Here is an 18,608-nt window from a genome sequence, read left to right as displayed (position 1 = left end):
TTCTCTAGGACACTCCCTGTGCTTGCCCTGGCCTCCCGCAGCCCTGAGACCTCCCCTGCTTCTCCCGGTCTACCCAGGGCTGCCCGCTCACAGAGAAATTGGGCCATGCTCAGCTACTCAGTACTGCACTCCCCTAGCACACCCCCAGCTTCCAAAAGCACCTGGTCCACGCCAGGAACCCAGAGGAGGCCTCTGCCTGCCTGGTCCCCTCCACGTCCCCGGTATCCTGCCCGGCACACAGGAGCTGTTCAATACTCCTGCCCTCCAGAAGCCCACAGCCTGGCATGAGGCACGCAGGGCCCACAGCCAGGAGGTGAGCCCTGTGCCCCAGGGGAGGAGGCTGCAGGCACAGAGGGGTACCTGCTCCTGGGGAACATTCCCAAGGAGGGGTCAGCCAGGCCCAAACCTGGGCCACTGGGTACTGTTTCTCCTCCTCCAAGCGATGCTGGGGCTCAAGGCAAATGAGTGACACGGGGCACCCGAGGCCTGGGCACAGCCCAGCGCCCTGCAGCCCCCCAGGGCCCCATGCAGCACGTCCTGCCTCAAATGCCAGTCTCCTTCAGGGGGGCTCTCTCTCTCGCTCTCTCCCTCGACCCCCAGGGCCCCATGCAGCACGTCCTGCCTCAAATGCCAGCCCCTTCTGCCACCTGACAGACGCGTTCCGCATGAGAGCCCTAAACTCTTCTGTCAAGCAGAGGGGCGGAGGACCGGACTAATGTTAAAAGCTGCGGCATCGCCAGGGCCTGGGCCGAGTCTGGCTGGGGGCCCCCTGCGAGCAGCACAGAGTGGGGGCTCCCGAGGCTCAGCCCCCACAGCACCCTGCTACCCGCTCCATCCAGCAGCCCAGGCCCACCCAGCCACGCTGCCCCGCACGGCCACCTGGACAGCAGCCACAGCCCCTAAGGGCCCCTCCACTCACCCCCGTGGGGCCCGAGCCAGCCCACCTCCCACGCCTGCATCGGTGCCTCCAGCCAGAACGTCGGGCCCCACGGGCAATGGTGCAGGCCACGCGGCATGCCTGCAGCCGGCTGGGCCCCACACTGACCTGTCGGGGGTCCCTCACGCGCCGCGGCTCCGCCGGCCGGTGAGCTGCCGACACCCGGCTCCGGCCACCGGGAGGCCGCTGCCAGTTCCTGCCGGAAGCAGAGCCCGGACGCGCCAAAAGAAGCCGGGAGGGCAGGGGAGGGCGGCGGGGAGGGCGGAGGGGAAGACCAACACACACACACGGGGACAGGAGACAGGGGGCCGGGGCGGGCGGGCGGCCGAACAGAAAGCGTGATGGAGGCGCCAGGGCAGCAACGAAAGAAAAGCGTGAAGAGAGGAGAGCGTGAGGGGGGCCCGCCGTCTCTGCGGGGTGCCCGCCACTGGGCACCGGGGTTCCACCAAGCACCGTTTGGGAAACACCAAGTTAACCCACTCCTCAGGAGCCCTCTGGGCCTGAACTCCACATCGGCGAGATCGGGGCCCAGGAAAGGCAGCGCTCCCCAGGGCCCTCAGGGGCTTTTTCGTGCCGAAAGGTGGGGAGAGCAGAGGAAGGGGCGGCCACGGGGCACAGAGCTGCACCTGGCCCTGCAGGGTGCAGGGGGCCTGCGCTGGGCACCGGGGCCCCCCTCAGAGCCCTGCCTGGTCTCCCCGGGGCCCCAGACTCAGACTGTCCCTCCCCCACATCACAGAAGCAGCCTTACATGGAAGTGCGGGGTTGTCTAGCCCAAACACTACTCCTCAGGTGGGTAAACTGAGGCTCAGGGGGCACCGGTGACATTGGCCAGGTCAAAGCTCCCCCCACCCCACACCGTCCCCACCACATTCCCAAGGACAGGTGGGTACCCCTCAGGGACCCGGCCAGGGCTCACGGGAAGTGGGGGCAGCAAGCCAGCTGGCACAGGGGCGGCAGGAGCCAGGTCCCCAAGCCAGGGCCAGCCTACCTCCACGGACAGAAGGAAATCCTCGCTCCACCAGCAATGACCTCACCTCCCACTCAGAGCAGCACCTCCTCCAGGAAGCCCTCCATCCTCCCTGTAGCGCCTGTACTGCTCCAGGCCCCGTGGCTGACTGCGAACCCTCTGCTCCAAGTCCTCTTCCCCGGGACCTGGGGTGGGGCCTGGCCCATGTCTACAGGACTACGGAGGGTTCACGAAGACTCCCTGGCAGGGAACGGAGGTGGCAGCACCTTTCACCGTGTTACTCAGCCGCACCCTCAGTGGCCCCAGGCTATGCTACCTCTAGCCGACTTGCGGGGTCAGGAGGCCAAAGCCACAATCTCCAGGCATCTGGCTGCAAAGGGACCGCAGGTGTCCTGTGAACACCTGACGGGACCCTGTGCTCCTCGGGGAGACCCCACGGTTCACAGCTGTGTCCCCATGCAGCCGGCCGGGGCAGAGCACCTGGGGGGGCGGGGTGGTCCATGAGCACCTCCAACCCCCAGGACGGCAAAGCTGCTGGAAGGTGACTGCCCGACTGTCCCCTACGGCAGCCCCTGCCACCAGGAATCATCACAGGACACTTTCCAGGAGGTGGATGACCTGGACCGGGCCGAGTTCTGCACTGCAGACGGGAGTGTGGGCTGCAGTCGCGATCACAGCGTGGCTGGCCAACACCAGGCCCTCTAGACGGCCACGTGCACAGAAGAACCCCCGGCAGTCCACAGGGCAGGCACCCAGAACACGCCAGACCCTCACTGCCCACCTGGCCAGCCCAGACCCACATCCTCCTGGAGACAGTCACGCCCGGGGTTGGGGTTGGGGGTTTGCGGCTGATGGGCCATGGCCGGGATTCACAGCACGTCCCTCCAGAAGTGTTTAATTCTACAGCCTAACACGCAGTGTTTTAACACTCCAGGGCCACCTCTAATGATCAATGCCCCGGTTCAGGGGAAATTACCTCATCTGAGTCCTAAAGTTCTATTTATGGTTCTAATAATCTCTCTATTGATCGCCAGGACTGTTGTCTAATTATAAATCCATTCCCACCCACCCTGAACGAATCAATGCACACACAAAGCCAAGAGCGAGCCTTAAACACTCACGTTTTACGACGCGCAGGCCGCCAGGAGGGCTGCCCAGCAAGAGCCCAGCGACCATCCCCCGCCCCTGGCACCAGGCACAGGGAGGCAAACAGACCGCCAACGGGGCTGTGCCAACCCGCCTTCTCCCACCACCAGCTCACACCTGCCTCTGCCTCCTGGGGGTCTCTCTCTACCTGCAAGACTGCGCTCAGCTCCCTCCCAAGATAAGGAGCCCCCTGGCTGCTCTCTCACACCTCTGGCGGGGCCCACCATCTCTGACACTTACCCCACGCCCAGCTCAATACCACCTCCTCCAGGAAGCCGCCCAGCTCTCTGGAGCTCTCGCGGCACATCCCTCCCGGGCAGCCCTGCTCTCGGCCTGGAGACACCACAGGGTGCACAGCAGAGGCTGCCTCCCTCTCCCTGGTCTCGCCCCAGGCCTCAGCGAATGGAGGAGTCAGACGCAGGGAGGCCACACCCCGTGTGCACCATTGCACCAGCCAAAGGCTAGTTCAGAACCAGAAGCTCCTCCTGGAAGCTCCCTGTGCCCCCAGCTACCAAGGGCCAGGGAGGGCCCCAGGACAGGGCAGCCTCGGACAGACTGGCCCCAGCAGCGAGTGCCCAGGGGCCTGCTCCCAGCTCGGGCAGGATCTTGTCAAAGGCCACAGTGAAGGCAGCAACGTCCAGTCAGCACAGCTCAGCGCCTTCAGAGGGGCCAGCCAGCCCAGAGGTGGGGCCAGCCGGGGTCTGCCCTGCAGCAGGCGCTGTGTGGGACTTGGTCCCAAGAGCTGGGGGCCTTTTCCAGGGCCTCCACCCCCCACAGCCCCTCGGGGGACACAGGGACCCCAGGAAGTGTCTATTTCAGAGACACCCACTGGCAAGACGGTGCAGCCCATTCGGGCAACTGGGAAGTTTCCCCGGCCACTTCCGATCTGACCTCCTATCTCCACAGGGTGGGGCAGAGACACAGCTGCAAACACCCGTGTGGGCCTGGCCTGACCACCCTCAGCGCTGTCTCCTGATGAGGCCTGCAGGCCTCCACATGGACCCTGCCCTCCGCTGGGAGGGCTCGTCCTACTTTGTCCGCTTTACAAGGGTCTATTGGGCCCTGGGTCTCAACCCCCAGCTGAGTAGCTGGCGCAGCTGAGGCACCTTCACCCCATCATGAAGCAGGGAGCCCTCTGGGGAAAGACCCTCCCAGCCCTCAGCTGGCCCCGTGTACCACCAAATCCAAACCAACCCCCCAGCATCCCAGGAAACCCCTGTCCTACAACCCATCCTCTCCTGCCCACCCCCCCGTCCTGGTACCCCCCCTCCTAGAGGGGAAACTGGGGGTCACGGAGACACTGGGGAAAGGCTCCCCCCAGCACAGCCCTGTGACCCATGGGGGTGAGGACCCAGCTCCACCCTCCAGAGTTGGGGTCTCCTCGGACTTTGGGGGCCCCCCTGAGCACACGCGGTCCCCCTGGTGCCCAGAGCTGGTTCCACGAGGCCATTCCACGGCTGTGGGTGACAATCAGGCGGCCCCAGGAGGGGGGCCCTGGAGAGTGAGGGGCAGGGGCGCATCCCAGAGTCAGGGGACACCAGGAAGAGAGAGGCCAGGCCCCAGGTCGGCCCCCCTGACACTCCTGGTCCTGGCCTCTGTCCACGGGGCAGGTGTGTCCCCAGGGAGGCCTGTGCTCCAAGCAGCAGAGGCCTGGATGGGGCAGGACCAGCGGAGATGTGGGATGGCAGCCTGACCTCCTCCCAGGAGCCTGCAGGCCCTTCCGCCAAGCCCAGCGCCACAGGGGGGTCTCAGAGTGACCGGACCACCTCAGCCGTGCGCTGTGCGGGGCAGGAGCGAGGCCCCAGGGGATGGGAGAGAGCCCTGCCCGCGTGAGCTTGCCTGCACACCTGACGAGCGCCGTGGGAAGGTCTGGGGCCTCCCCCAACACGCACAGCCCCCCTGCCCCCGCAGAAACCACACTGGGGGGCCCCACTCGCACCTGGGCACTCAGCCCGGCGGAGTCCAGCCCTGCCCGGTGTCCCGGGAGCCCCCAGCCCACTGGACGCAGGGCACTCACCAGGCACGTTGGCGGCAGGAAGCTGTTGACCCTGGAGACGCTCCACACACCCTCCAGGCACTGCTGGGCCTGGATGGTGACTGTGCTCAGGGCCCCACCCAGGCCGGCGGGCGCCACCGACACCTGGACACTGGGCCCGGACGGCCAGGCCGGCCCCTTCCTCCTGTCGGGCCCCGCCCGGCCCGACTGCCTCCCCGCGGGGCCCGCCGGCGCCGGTCCATCCCTCAGGCTGGGGGCAGTGTTGGGGCCGGGGGGCGCGAGGCTGGGGCCTCCGTTGGGGGCATCGGGGTCCTCGCGGCTGGCGGGCGCCTGGAGCAGCTGCAGGGCCTCCCGCGTGAGTTGGGTCAGGTGCGTGGCACAGACATCACAGCGGCGCTCAGCCTCCGGGCGACACGCAGGCAGCTTATCCAGAAGCAGAGCCGAGAGGCAGGGGTCCTGGGGGAACAAGAGACGGAGGCGGTCAGGGTCCGGGCGCCAGGACCCACCGCCCAGTGCCCACGCCCACAGCAGCCACCGCACCATCCGCAACTGACTGATAAGCCTCGCTTGAGCAGTACTGTCCCCCAAACCCACCAGAAAGCAATCATCGGGGCTTGAGACGCCCTCAGTGCCCGTGACAGCTGCCCACCTCCTCCCCGGTCACGACCGTCCCGCTCTCGGCTAACGAGGCATCCACCGGATCCCGGACGACCCACTTCCAACAGCCAAGGCTGCGTGCCTAAGCAGCAGCCACAGCGGGCTCGGGGCGGCCGGTGCCAGGCCCCCAGCTGGAAGCAAATCTACTCTGAAGCCCGTGGGCATGGGCTGTGGGCCGGGCGCCACTCCCTGCCCTTGCGCCTTCTCTGGCCCTGGTCTGCAGGACCAAGTGGGCAATTCCAGGCCCATAGGAGGACCGAGGCTGGGCGCGGCTGGCAGGAGGCCGACGAGACGGCCACCACGCTCCACCACAGGTGTGGACTTGGGCCCTGCAGCCCGCCCCCTGCCCTGCACTGAAGGGAACGCCTGGGTCTTCCCGTAACTGCAAGCCTGTATCAGGAGCCCAAGAACAGGAGCCGAGGAGCCCAGTGGAGGCCCTCACCAAGCCTGCAGGGTCAGGGAGGGATGCCTGCAGGAGGCGACATCTCTGGAAGAAAAAAGACGAGGAGGAGGGCGCCAGTTCTCAGGGGCCTCACTGGAGGGAAGCTAGTAAGAGCCCCACTCCTGGGGCCCAGGCCCAGCGCCTCAAGAGCCCAGCGGGCTCTGCCCCGGCCCCTCCCCGGGGCAGTCCCATAGGGCTCAGCGTCTGCACCAGGGCCAGCCCTTCGGCGTTCGTGCCCTTCCCCAGGGACAAGCCCCAACCACGTGCGGGGTCGGGACACTCCCCCCGCGACCACCCGGGATGTTCCCACCACCAGCTGACACTGCAAACCCACATGTGGGCCGGGGTCTCCACTCTGGCAGCTGGTGGGCTCAGCCCTCCCTGTCATCCCCAGTCTGCAGAACGGGGGGCCTCCCCTCCCTGATCACAGCTCCCCCCAGAGGTTGTGGCTGCAGTCCAGCTGCCCGGTTGGCCACAAAAGGGACTATGACCTCCTCAAACCCTCAGATGCAAAGGCCGACGGCACCGTGCAAATGGGGGTGTCTCAGTCACCCCAGCCGGGACGCCCCCGAGCCTGACCTGCGGCGGGCCAGGCCAGTGTCCACAGAGCCCCAGGAGGGCTTCACGGAGGTGACGGCTGAGGTCGGGTGGCCTCGCCTCGAGGGGACAGCCTCCGGTCCAGCATTAGCTGGCGATCGCCCTCCTCTGTGGCCCCAGGACAGGCAGACTCAGGAACAGCTCCGGCTCGGCCCACATCCCTGTGATAGGGTGAGGACGGGAACAAGTCGAATCAGGGGACGTTTTCAGTTTCCCAGTTTCAACAGCTTCCTGTTCACGCTCGACAGCAGGTTCCTCGGTGTGCAGCGGCACCGGGTCTTAAAAGACAATCCAAGACCGAAACCCACGTGAATTAGAAACCAGCGCTGTCAGGAAAGCTGCGCAGATAGACTTCCTCAATGCAGAGTGGCCACAAGTTTGTACAGAAACGCTGTATCCGCGAAGCTCGATGCAACAAGGTGAGCCTGTGCCAGCCACAGTCCCTGCAGGCTAGGCCGCAGAGCTGTCGGGACCAGGTCGCAGGAGGGCTGACCTGGCCAGGCCGGCCTCGCCAGCTGCCTGATCCACGGGCTGCTCCGGAAGGCCTGGCTTTGCTCTGGCCAGGCTGGCAGGCCCCAGAGCCTCTGAAGTGCCTGGCAGGCCTGGTCCCAATTAGCAGCCACCCCCGCCCCCCAGCTCCCCCGTGGGGCCCCGCAAACGCTTCGGGGACTTCGCTCAGGTTGTCCACAGGCCACAGATGGAAGCCAGACGCCCCATCCCCAAGCCACACGGGGCTCAGACAGGCCCCGGCTGTCACTGTCCCCCAACCACCCCCCTGCCCGATTTTTCCAGACCCGACTCTGATGACTCTGGTTTTTCCACTCAGCGGGAGGCTGCTAATGGTGGGCTGGTGAGGGGAAGGGAGGGCCGCCTGCTACAGCCATTAACCCGACTTGAAAGGCGCCCCGCCCGCCCCAGGCCCAGCTGCCCATTGTTCAGGGCCTCCGCCTGCCGTGGGGAGCCCGGCCCCCAGGGAGCACACCCTGGTGCCTCCGCCACAGTAGGCTGGCTCGGCAAGCCAACCGCAGGGGCTTCCGTGCTCATGGAACCCCCCCAGACCACAGATGGTCTCCCCGGAGTGCCCAGGAGGGCCAGCCGCAACTTACTCAGGCCCCATCCCCTGGCCAAAGCCCCCGTGAGGGGCCAAGCCCCTCTTCCAGCCCTGGCAGCCAAGCCCGCTCCCCTAGGGGACCCTCACCACCGTCACTGCATAGGGCCCCCTGAGCCCCCCAGTCCTTGGGGGCTCCCAGCGTAGGGCAGGCTCACCGCTCCGAGCCCTGTAACACGCACGACACCAGCAAGGAGGAGAGGCGCGTCTGGGGTGACCACACAGACAGCAGGGAGCCCTGAGCCCTTCACCGAGGCCAGGCAGCGTGGGCGGGGCCAGCACGGGGGCCAGAGGGCGGCTCAGGCGGAAGCTGGGCTGCTGAGCATCCCGGGACAGTCACTGCCCGCTGCTCGCTCGGACCCACAGCCCACCCCTGGAGACCACGCCTGCGGACCAGCGAGCCTCGGGTGGGATCGACCCAGAGCAGGCCCCCTGCCCCCAGAACCCTGGCCTGGGTCTCGGGGACTCCGTGAGGAGGCTTCTCCTGGGGACTGGCACTGGCCACTCCCAAGATGGGCCTCCTGGACACAGGAAGGCAAGGTGCTGACCCTGGGCAGCCCCCAGGGAGATAAAAGCCCTCGTCCTCAGCCACACCCCTGTCCCAGCAGAGCCCAGCACAGTGGGGAGCTGGGGGTGGACGGGAGGGGTGGCCCACCCTCCCGGGGGCCTGGTCTCCTCCCCCAGCCCTGGTGCAGCTCCAGGCAGCACCCTGGCCCAGGCCCCGGAGGAGTCACAGCCTCAGGTTGCAGAATTTTAACCCCCACCCATGATAGGCCCAGCCAAGGCACCCACCCCTTCCCTCAGGAGCCCCGCACCTTCAGAAAGACAGTAATTGCCCGCCACAAAATATTACTGTTAATTTCCTCCTTATGGTCTAATTAAACAGATATTTACTTGCATGTGGAAAATGTTTTTCTTCATTTGATTCAGTTTAGTGTAGTGTAACCCACCCTTGCACACTGCCTAGCTTTCGGGGAGTTCCCCCCACTTAAAACTGACGCCTCTCCATTCTTCATCTTGTTTCCAGGGTCTCCAAGCTGCTTTGAGTAATCCTTCCATTTTCTCCCGGGGGTGGTCACGCTGCCCCATCACAACTGCCAGGATGGGCTGCCCCCGCCCAGGCCGGCCAGGCCCACCCAGACGATGGATGGGAGTGACCAGCAACTGCCCCCCGCACCCATGAGCACCCCACGGGAGGGGGTAGGGGGTCAGGTCAGAAAAGCCCCCAGGCTCAGGGCTGTGAGACCACCCTGTTGAGCCCCCATCATGCTGGGTTTTAAAGGGGGCCCGGCCCCCACTGGCAGGGCAGCCAGGAGGCCCAGGGCCCAGAGGCCAGGTCTGGATGAACGCCTGAGGCTGCCACTCAGTCAGGCTCCGCGAGCGGGCACCAGGCACAGCCCATCGGCCACAGGCCCTCCTGCCCAACCCCCTTCCCTCCTCAAACAAAGCAGCTGGGCCGTGACCCTGTGCGGCCCCCGTTTCCCGAGTTGACAACAGGTCCAGGAAGGGATCCCGGGCCTCCGGGTGCTGCTCTCAAGGACGTGCCCAGGCCCCGTGCAGCCGGGCAGGCTGGGGCCACCAGTCGGGGGCTCAGCTTTCCAGCCACCTGCCTCAGCCATCCCGGGTCCTCCCACCACGGGGCGCCTCACCAGAGGCCCGCCCCCAGCCCCAGGCCCTGGCGCCTGCTGAGGCCCAGGGGAGACCTGAGCCTCCCTTTGCCACCCCGACCTGCAAACCTGCAGTTCTGAGGCCCCGAGTTGGCCCTGGAGGGGGGCCGAGGGGGGCACAGCCTGGCCCACCCAGCGCTGCCCGGCACCCATCCCCAAGGCCCTGTGCCAGGAGCCGGCCAGCTGGGCACACTAGCTCGGGGTACACACTGGCTCATTGAGACCTCCTCTCCTCAATGGCCTCCCTGTCCTCCACCCAGCGGGTGCCCCGGGGGGCAAGAGGCCAGACGGGCAGGAGGGTCTGGACAGGCAAGGGTGACGGAGAAGCAGCTCTGTCAGGACCCTGGCTGTTGGGGGCGGGGCGCGGTGGGCAGTGTGCCTGGAGCACAGCTGGACACGGCCTTCAGTCCAACCACCCACCCCGGGCTCGGGCACTGCACTGGACATCAGTCTCCTCATCCGGACCACCAGGCGATAGAGCGCCTCCGTGGGCTGCCCAGACCCACCCAGGGTGGGGTGTGCCGCCCCCCACAAGCCCAGCACCACCCGGGCCTCCCAACACCACTCGGGGGGTCTGAGAGCCACAGCTGGGCACCCGACCCTTCCCACCAGCAACCCCGCAGGGAGGACAGGTGCCCGGCAGGACGACTGGCATCACCTCAACGCCCAGCAGCCCAGGCCTCCCACAGGCCACCTGCCCTGGCTGGAGAGTGCCCTCGGAGCTCCAGGATGACTAGCCTCCCAGGCACCACCACCTGGGAAACACCCTACCCGAGACTGCTTTACAGACGGAGGCTTAGAGACCCTGAGACCCTGAGGCCAGGCCACACGCTTGGGGAGCAGACCTGGGGCCTAGAAGGTGGGCCACACGGGAAGGGACGGAGCCCAGGACAGGACCCCCAGGGAGGAGACCGGGGGGTCTGTGTCTGGGTCAAGGGCAGCCACCAAGCGGGTCGAGCTGAGAGGGCTTCCAGACAGTCCCTTGGGTTTCAAAAAGGCCAGGCGTGTGGGGCTGGCAGGAGGGTTCCAGGAGGCGAAGTCGGCGGCGGCGGCCTTGCACCAAGGCCTAGCGGGGTGAACGGGGCCAGGACGCCTAGGACGGGACCGTTAGGAAGGAGCAGGCCCGGGGCAGGCCCAGGGCCCGGCAGGCTCCACCCAGAGACAGAGCGCCAGCCCGCACCCATCACATAGGGTCAGAGGGGAGCGGGCACCGCGGGGCCGGGACAGCCCTGGAGGCGGGCACCATGGGGCCAGGACAGCCCCTTCCCAAGGCGGGCGTGGCGGGTGCTGGGCAGTGGGCACTGTGCTGTGGAGGACTCTAAGTCCGCCATCCCTGGGCCAGTCCAGCCCCGACGGCTGAAGCCAGGGAAGCTGCCCGGGACGGGACCAGACCAGACAAGGCCACGGAGGCCCCAGAGGGCCAGGAACCCCGCAGTCCATGCGGGTCCCTCGGCCACAAGACATGGCGCCAGAAACGAAATCGCCTCCTCACCCAGAGGGGCCAAGGACGCTGTCCCCTGACGGGGAGGGCCTGCCCGGGAGCGGCCACGCCACAGACCAGGAGAGTGTCTCGCCAGCCCCGTGTCCACCCAGCGGGAAGGGGAACCATGGAGGTCAAGGCTCCGGGGTGGACGCCGGGGGGCAGCTCCCGGAAGCCAGGCCTCCCAGCCTGGCTGCTTCCAGAAGCCTGACAGGAGTCCACCTGGCCCTGAGCACTACCACCCAGGATCCCCGGCCCCAGGGAGCAGAGGCGTGGACGCCTGGTGGGCATCCGCCAGCCCACTCCCGCCTGAGGGACAACAGGCCTGCTTCCCTCCTGTTTATTTATCACACCCTGCGTCTCCTTCCACACAAACTGCGGTGGCTTCCAGGAACTAGTCGGCATGAATTTTAGGCAAAACCACGTGGCTAACGACCATTCATGTTAGAACAAGCGGGAGCGACCAGTTCTGACAAGTAAGAAAGGGCCCGTGTGACGGTCAGGAGCTGAAGAGTACGTTTGCTGTGAGCTTCCTGGCAGGCAGAGGAAAAAGAAAACCAGAATTTGCTCACCATTTACGACAAGAACCAGCTCTTTTGACTTCCAGATTCAAGATTCCTTCAGGACACCTGACGGGGCCTTGCAGAGGCCCCAATGACAGTATTAGTCCCCAAGCCGTGCCCCAATCTTTGTGACCCCATGGACTGTAGCCTGCCTGGGCCCTCTGTCCACGGAATTCTGCAGGCAAGAATACACTCACCCCCTGACCCCATCTCAGACCAACACAAGCCCCCAGCAAGGCTCTGAGCAGCTGAGAGGCCGGGCTGACCCCTGGCTCCCCAGCTCAGGAGAGGGGCAGTGAGTCACCACCACGCACTCCCTTGCTGGGCCCCACCACTGACCACAGCTGGACTCCCCTCAGGAAGCTCCCTCCTACAAGACGCACAGCCCCCTCATCACCCCGGCCCCGAAGCCCCATCCCCGCTTCAGAAGGCAGGCGCTCATGACCCAAAGCTCAGTCCCGCCCCCTACAGCCTGATCTCACCCCCAAACCCCAGACCAGCAAGGACACAGGACGGACACACAGAGCCCGTCATTCCACCGCAGGGCCCAAGGAAGCCCCCAGAGACAGCAGGAGACAGCAGCCAGACCGCCATTCATCCAGGGAGCAGGGGCTGCACAGGCTGAGGCCCCAGAGCGGCCAGGAGCCTCCAGGCCCCACGGCCTGTGCCCTCCCCAGCTGAGTCACCAGGCTCATGCCAGCTGGGAGGGTGCCCGGCAGCCAGCCCCAGGGAGCACCGCCCCACTGCTCTGGGGCCTGCCAACCCCAGGCTCAGCTGGGGAACGCTGCTGACACCAGGCGCCCCGCCCCGGGGAGCCCCCAGGAGCTGGTGGGGCTCCGGCCAGGCTTCAGACAGTGCTGGGGCTGGATCCAGGGACCCGACTGCAGGCAGCAGGCACTCCGCGCCAGCTCGGCCTAGCCCTGGCCCGCCACGGAGCCCACCACTGCACACCAGCGTGGCCACAGCTGGGGGCCGTGGGCACAGGGCACACAGAGGCCCGCCACCCCCGAGCCAGCGGGGAACGCTGTCCAGGGTGGACGGGTGTTCCGGGACAGAGACGGAAGGGTCTCCCGGCCTCCAATTTTTTTGGCCTCCAATCTTAGAAACCTGGCCACATCACCCCGGGCCGTGCACGGGACAAGCCACAGCCTCCTGGGCAGCCTTCAGACTCGACGTCCAGCTCGGGGAAAACACGAAGCAGGGCTGGGCCCGCAGGGCTGGGCGGTGGCTCTGGAATTCGCATGGCCGGGGAGGACAAGAGCCCCCCTGCCCGGGTGAGCGAGAGAGTCACGAGCATGAAAGGAGGGTTGAGCCCTTTCCCCCATCGGGGCGATAGTCGATTCAGTGCCAACATTGACACAGGGAGGTCACAGTTCCCGAGTCGCCCCCTCGACGTGGTGCATCTGGGTGGCGGCTGGAGCGGACCCCCAAGAAGGAGCCCTGCCCCCTGGCAGCCAGGGCCCGCTGTCCTCCCTGGGGCACTCGTCGGGGCGGGGCTGGGCCCAAGGTCCAGCTCAGCAGCCCTCCAGACGAACCCAGCCCGCGTGGGACGGACAGTCGGGGCCCTCCATCATTCAGCAAACGTCTCTGGGGGACCCGGCCCCGTGCCTGCCCGGACACAGCGCCCAGCCTGGCAGAGGGACACTGGCCACAGGGACCACACAGCGGCCACGCGGAGGAAAGGGGGGCGGTGGGGAGCAGGGACGATGAGAGTGGTCTGCGGGAACCCGGGGACCAATTTGCCAGGGAGCACGGGGCCTCGGTTCTGACCCTGGACAGACTGGCCAGTGCTAAGCTGGAGGGCACTCGGCTGTGGCTGAGGAGGAAGGCCCGGCCTCGGGCCCTGGTCGCAGGGCAAGGGGCACTGGGAGCCCTCAGCAGGGGCTACTCAGAGGCAGGGGAAGGGGAGGTGCGGGCACTGGGGAGGAGCGGCCCGGGGAGACCACGGGACAGTCCAAACCACAGGCTCCGGGCCCTGCAGGGCCCCAGGGGTCACTCAGAAACGAGGTGCAGGACCTGTGAGAGGAGAGGCGCCTCTGTAGGGGCCCAGGGGCCCCAGCCTGGCCCCTTCCGGCCAGGCCCGCCTCCCGTCTGGGTTCAGAGTGGGCAGAGTGTGTTCCCTCCCCCGTGTCCTCAGGGGCAGCGGGGCTCAGAGGGGGCAGGGGACACATCCTATCCGCCCTGGGGAGGAGGTCCCTGGACGGCAACCTCAGTTACCCTCACTGCCCAGATGGAGAAACTGAGGCACGCACAGGAGAAGGGGGCACAGGCAGCCAGGGAGACGCGGGTTCTCCACCCAGGTCACCCAACGGCTGGGCAGGCCTCAACCGCCACCCACCTCCAGTGGGCACCAAAGACCCGGACACAGAATGAGCCTGAGCCCACGTCCCAGGAAGCACCCAGGCCCAAGGCGTGCAGGCACACGTATGCCAGATGCGGCCCCACACACCCAGGAAAGGGGAGTAAAGGCGGTGCTGGGTGCTGCTGCTCAGTCCTATCCAACTCTTTGTGACCCCATGCACTGCAGCACGCCAGGCCTCCCTGTCCCTCACCATCTCCCGGAGCTTGCTCAAACTCATGTGCTTTGAGTCGGTGATGTCATCCAACCATCTCATCCTCTGCCACCGCCTTCTCCTCCCTCCTATCTTTCCCAGCATCAGGGTCTTTCCCAATGAGTCAGGTCTTTGCACCAGGTGGCCTAAGTATTGGTCCCAGTACAGAGAGGGAAATCGAGGCCACAAGCTCTCAGTGAACCTGCCCAAGGTCCCACAGCAGGGAGCCGTCCGTCTGCTGGCAGGAGGGTGTTCTAGAAGCCAGCAAGGGGTCAAGCCCTGGCTGGGATTCCGAGGGCAGAGGATGGGGTGGCTGTGGGCTGATGGAAAGATCAGCCTCTGTCCACACCTGAGACCCAGCAGGGACCCCTGAGGAGAGGGCCTCTGGGCCAGGTGGGGGTCCCAGCTGCACCCTCACTCACCCCCTGCCCCGGGAGCCCAGCAAGCCACCTCCTGCCCTGGGCATCCCCAGATACCCCAAGTGTGAGACTGGGTGAGAGGACAGCCAACAAAGCTCTCTGTGACCTGCTGAGCGCCGTCCTCACAAAGCTCATCTCCTTAGGACCAGAAGCAAGAAAGGGCCCCCCAGGAAAATTCTAGGAACCACCTCTGCATTCCAGCGCCTCAGCTTCTGAGCAGAGCCCAGTGCCCTTGGACCTTGGGGCCAGACTCCTGGGAGGACCCGCAGGTGCTCAGCCAGAGCCGGTCACCCAACCCTCCAGCGGCCCGGCCATTACCCAGGGATGCCTCGCCATCCCTCCCATGCCGAAAGTGGACGCAGCCATCTGGGCAACACCTGCTCCACTGCCCCAAGGAAAGCTCTGGGGGGCCAGGAGAGGCCTGCTCTCCCAGGACAAAGACACCCGCCGAGACCCGACCACCCGTCCCAGCGCCCGGGAGGCTCCCCTGGAGAGCCTGCAGCCCCCTTGGGCCCACCTGCAAACCCTCCAGAGAAAGAGTGAACAACAGGGCCTTCCCTCCCTCCGGCACAGCACCCCCAGAAAGGCCGCTGGAGGCTACCCCCATCTGACAAAGGAGGAAACAGTGGGGGAGCGGGCCACAGAGAGAAAGCGCACTTAGGACCTCGGTCTGCTGGGTGCCAGGGACAGCTGGGGAAGTGGGTGAGCCCTCAGCTGGCACTGAGGGGTACCTGTCACCAAACTCAAACTTGGAGAGGCCACGGGAGGTGGAAGTAAGCACTCTGGGTGTTCGGGGCCTTTCCTGATGAGCTTGTCTGCAGGAAGAGACCGCTGAGACCTCCCAGGTGAGGGACCCTGAGTCCACCAGCGACTGGTGTGACCTGGAACTCTCGCCACCAGGATCAGCTGCCCACCTGCGACCCGCCAGCCGCACGTCCAGCACCGCCAGACACAGCCCGGCTCCGTCAATAAAGCCCCTCCTCTCTATGGCCTCGTCTGCCCCTAATGGGGGAGCAAGATGGCCCTGTGGCTCTGACAGGCCCCCAGCGTTTGTTCGCAAACATGCTCTCCTGGAGCCTGAAGGTGGCGCGTTTTTAAGCAAACTCAGGCCATCCGGGGAGGTTCCAGCCCCAACCCAGGCCAGGCCACAGGCCCCTCCCCTAACCGCCGAGAAAGGGTGCCCCGGGCACACACCAGACTCCGGTTCCCCTCCTGCCCCCTGCCCACGCCCACACTACAGGGAACACCGCTGGACTCCAGGAGGCCAGGGTCTTGCCCAAGACCGTGGGCCCTCCTTGGAGAACTATATTTAGATTCAATGGGGATTATTCGGTCTTACTTCCCAGGACAGCTTTCAGAAAGGCTGCAGGTCCGGCGGGAAGGGCTTCCTCTGGAGACCCCACCCCCCCCACCTTCCCGGGCTGTGCAGACTTCCAGGGTGCATTGTTCCTGGAACAATGGCCCCCGCTCCTTCCAAGACCAGGGCGAGCCCATTGGCTGCAGACCTCAGCAGGGCCCAGGCCCCTGGCAAACACCTTGGCAGCTGGACCGGAGCCTGGGGGAGCACACGGATGACCATGTCTCCAGTGGCAGTGCCCCAGAGTGTGCCCCTCACACGACTCACCCACGAAGCAGGAGGGGCCAGCAAGTGAACGCCTCACAGCGGGGGCCCACCCCTGGCCCTCCAAGCCCTCCTGCCCCAGGTGTGCAGTTTCCAGACACTTGGCTGGGGACCCAGGTGCCCCAAGGGCAACAACGCACGGGGTGACCTCTTCTGCAGGCAGGGCAGGAGCTGTCCCGCCCAGGGTGGAGGCCTTGCCACCTCCCTCCCTCCCCTCCCCCTCCCACACACAGACTGGATTCCAGCTGCCGCCTGTCTGCAGCGGGAACCCGGCCCAAGCCCCCTCCGATCAGACCGTGGGACCCTCTGAGGATGAAGCCCCCCAGGGATGTTAGAGAGGGAAACCGAGGAGGCAGGAGACGGGCCAAAAATCCACGGTGGAGCTTTGTGCCTGCCTCCAGCACCCGAGTCTCCCAAGTTCCAGCATGGGCCCTGCCCTGGGGACCGGCCCGAAGAAGAGTCACTTACCCGGAGAGGTGTCCCAGGCCCGCTGACCAGCTTCCAGGCCTGTCGCTTGAGCTCGGAGAGCTTCGTGTGGCAGTGACGGCACCATCCGCCTCCACCGGCCGAGTGGCCTTGCTCTGCGCCCGGCCCGGCGCCCTCGGGCGCAGGGCGGCTGCCACATGGGTCCTGCTCCGGCCCGGCGGTCAGCCTCTTGCGGGGGGACACTTCCAGCAGCTGCAGCGGCTCCCGGGCCGGGCCGCCCTCGGCCACCTGCGGGGGGGAAGGGGACAGTGAGCCTGAGCCGCTGGGCGGGGCCACCCCCAAGGACCCAGGCCCGGTGACTAGACCTCAGTGCGCCCCAGCCCGAGAGTGACGCGCTCGACAAAAGTTAGGAGCGCTGGGCGCCGACCTGCAGCCCACCGCGTTCTTCCATCCCAGGAGGTCCTGATGGGGCTTCCCCGACCCCAGCAGGAGGCCCGGCGCCATCCGCGCGGTGCTCCAGGCCCCGCCCCCAGGGGACGCCGCGCGACCCCCGCCCGCCCGCCCGCCAGCATCCTCGGGGTCCCGGGATCGGTCCCGCACCGCCTGGCGGCCCGCAGTCGCCCGCCTTCCTCTCGGGCCCTCAGCGCGTACCGCGGGTTGCGCCGCGCACAGGGGGCCGCCGCGGCTGCCCATGGCCCGGACGCAGGAAGGGCTGGGCGGGCGCTTCGGGGCCACCCGGGCTCTCCAGGGGCGCCGCGGCTACGTGATCCGACCCAGGGACGCCCCCATGGCCCGTCCGGTCGCTCCGAAGTTCGCGGCGCGGGCGAGTGGATAACAGAGCTCCGCGGCGGCGGCGGCGGCGGGCGCGCACGGAGGCGAGGGCGGGGCCGGGGCGGGGCCGGGGACTCCGGGGCGGGCCGGGGCGGGGCTCCGGGAGCGCGCCCCCCCATCCGCCCCCGCCGCGCGGGCCTTCGCTCCGCAGCGCGTGGGGGAAGGGGTTCCGCATTACAGCGCGGCCCCACCCGCTCCGAGGCCCCCCAGCCTGTTAGGCGAGTCTCAGTCCCAGGGAGGGGCGCTGGGGGCCCGCGGTGAGATACCCCGTACACGCGCGCGCGCGCGCCTGGCGGCTCGGCTCCCGGGACACTGGGGTCTCCTGGGAGGCACCAACCCACTCGTCACTTTACAAGCTGGGAAACTGAGACCGCCGTGGGGAAGGTCTTGCCCAAGGTCACACATCGAAGTGGAAGGGGATGAGCCCCGGCTCCCGGACTCCCGATCGCTTTCCCCCGAAATCCAGGGCACTCCGCGTGCCGCTGAGACCACCGTCTGTCTGTCGCGCGTGGGTGAGGGTCGCCGCGGTCTGCGCCCCGGAACGTGCGCCGCTCACGCCGCTGCATCTGCTGTGTCTAGGCGTGTCGGCAGACAGCACACGGGGCTTCGCAGCCGCGCGCGTGCAAGAAGGCGAGTGTGCGCGCCGTGCGCCGGGGAAGCGGGAGGAGGTGGCCCCGGGGGTGCGCGCGGGACCTGTTGTCAGCCGGCCTGGCAGATGGGAACTTAGCTGCGGAATTAATTGCCTGTTTGTCTCCGGCTGGGAGGTCGCCCCCCCAACCACCGCCCCCCGCCCCGATCCGGCGACCAGTTGCTCCGGCTCCGGCTCGGGCCTCGGGGTCGCCGCTCTCCGAGACGGCGGGCTGCGCGGCGTCCGGGCTCTGGATCCGCCCGAGGCCCGGGGTCCGGGTCGGCGGGCGCGGCCGCCCGGCTGCTCGTGACGCGGGCGCCCCCTGCTGGTCGCCGCGTCCCCGCCGCCGCCGGGCTCCGGAGAGACCGCGCGCCACGCGTCCCAGGCGGAGAGGCGCGCCTAGGAAAACCGTGGTCCTGGTGGAGACCCCAGCCGCTGCGCGCTCCCCGGCACGCAGGGAGACCCTCACACAGATTCCGCCCGCTCCTCGCCTCTCCTGAGCCTCTCAAAGCGACTCCTCCTTTATGTTCTGCCCCCACCCTCCCTGTCTCTTGAACGGGCCTCACTCCCC

The 18,608-nt window shown here is 67.1% G+C and overlaps 1 protein-coding gene across 1 annotated transcript in view; it reads right to left on the bottom strand.

Annotated features, from left to right (window-relative positions):
* The window catches only part of KIF26A (kinesin family member 26A), a 38,215-nt gene extending 20,808 nt beyond the window's left edge, over nucleotides 1-17,407 (bottom strand). Inside the window, exons 1-3 of the mRNA XM_042235601.1 lie at nucleotides 17,230-17,407; nucleotides 16,621-16,866; nucleotides 5,068-5,502 (exon numbers count right to left, since the gene is read on the bottom strand). Of these exons, the coding sequence (XP_042091535.1) occupies nucleotides 5,068-5,502; nucleotides 16,621-16,866; nucleotides 17,230-17,271 (723 nt within the window). The 5' untranslated portion in view covers nucleotides 17,272-17,407. The remainder of the gene's footprint in view (nucleotides 1-5,067; nucleotides 5,503-16,620; nucleotides 16,867-17,229) is intronic.
* Nucleotides 17,408-18,608: the final 1,201 nt, after the last annotated feature.

Source organism: Ovis aries, chromosome 18 (genome assembly GCF_016772045.2).
Source record: "Ovis aries strain OAR_USU_Benz2616 breed Rambouillet chromosome 18, ARS-UI_Ramb_v3.0, whole genome shotgun sequence".
NCBI lineage: Eukaryota > Metazoa > Chordata > Mammalia > Artiodactyla > Bovidae > Ovis > Ovis aries.
This window is presented reverse-complemented; position numbering and strand designations above follow the sequence as displayed.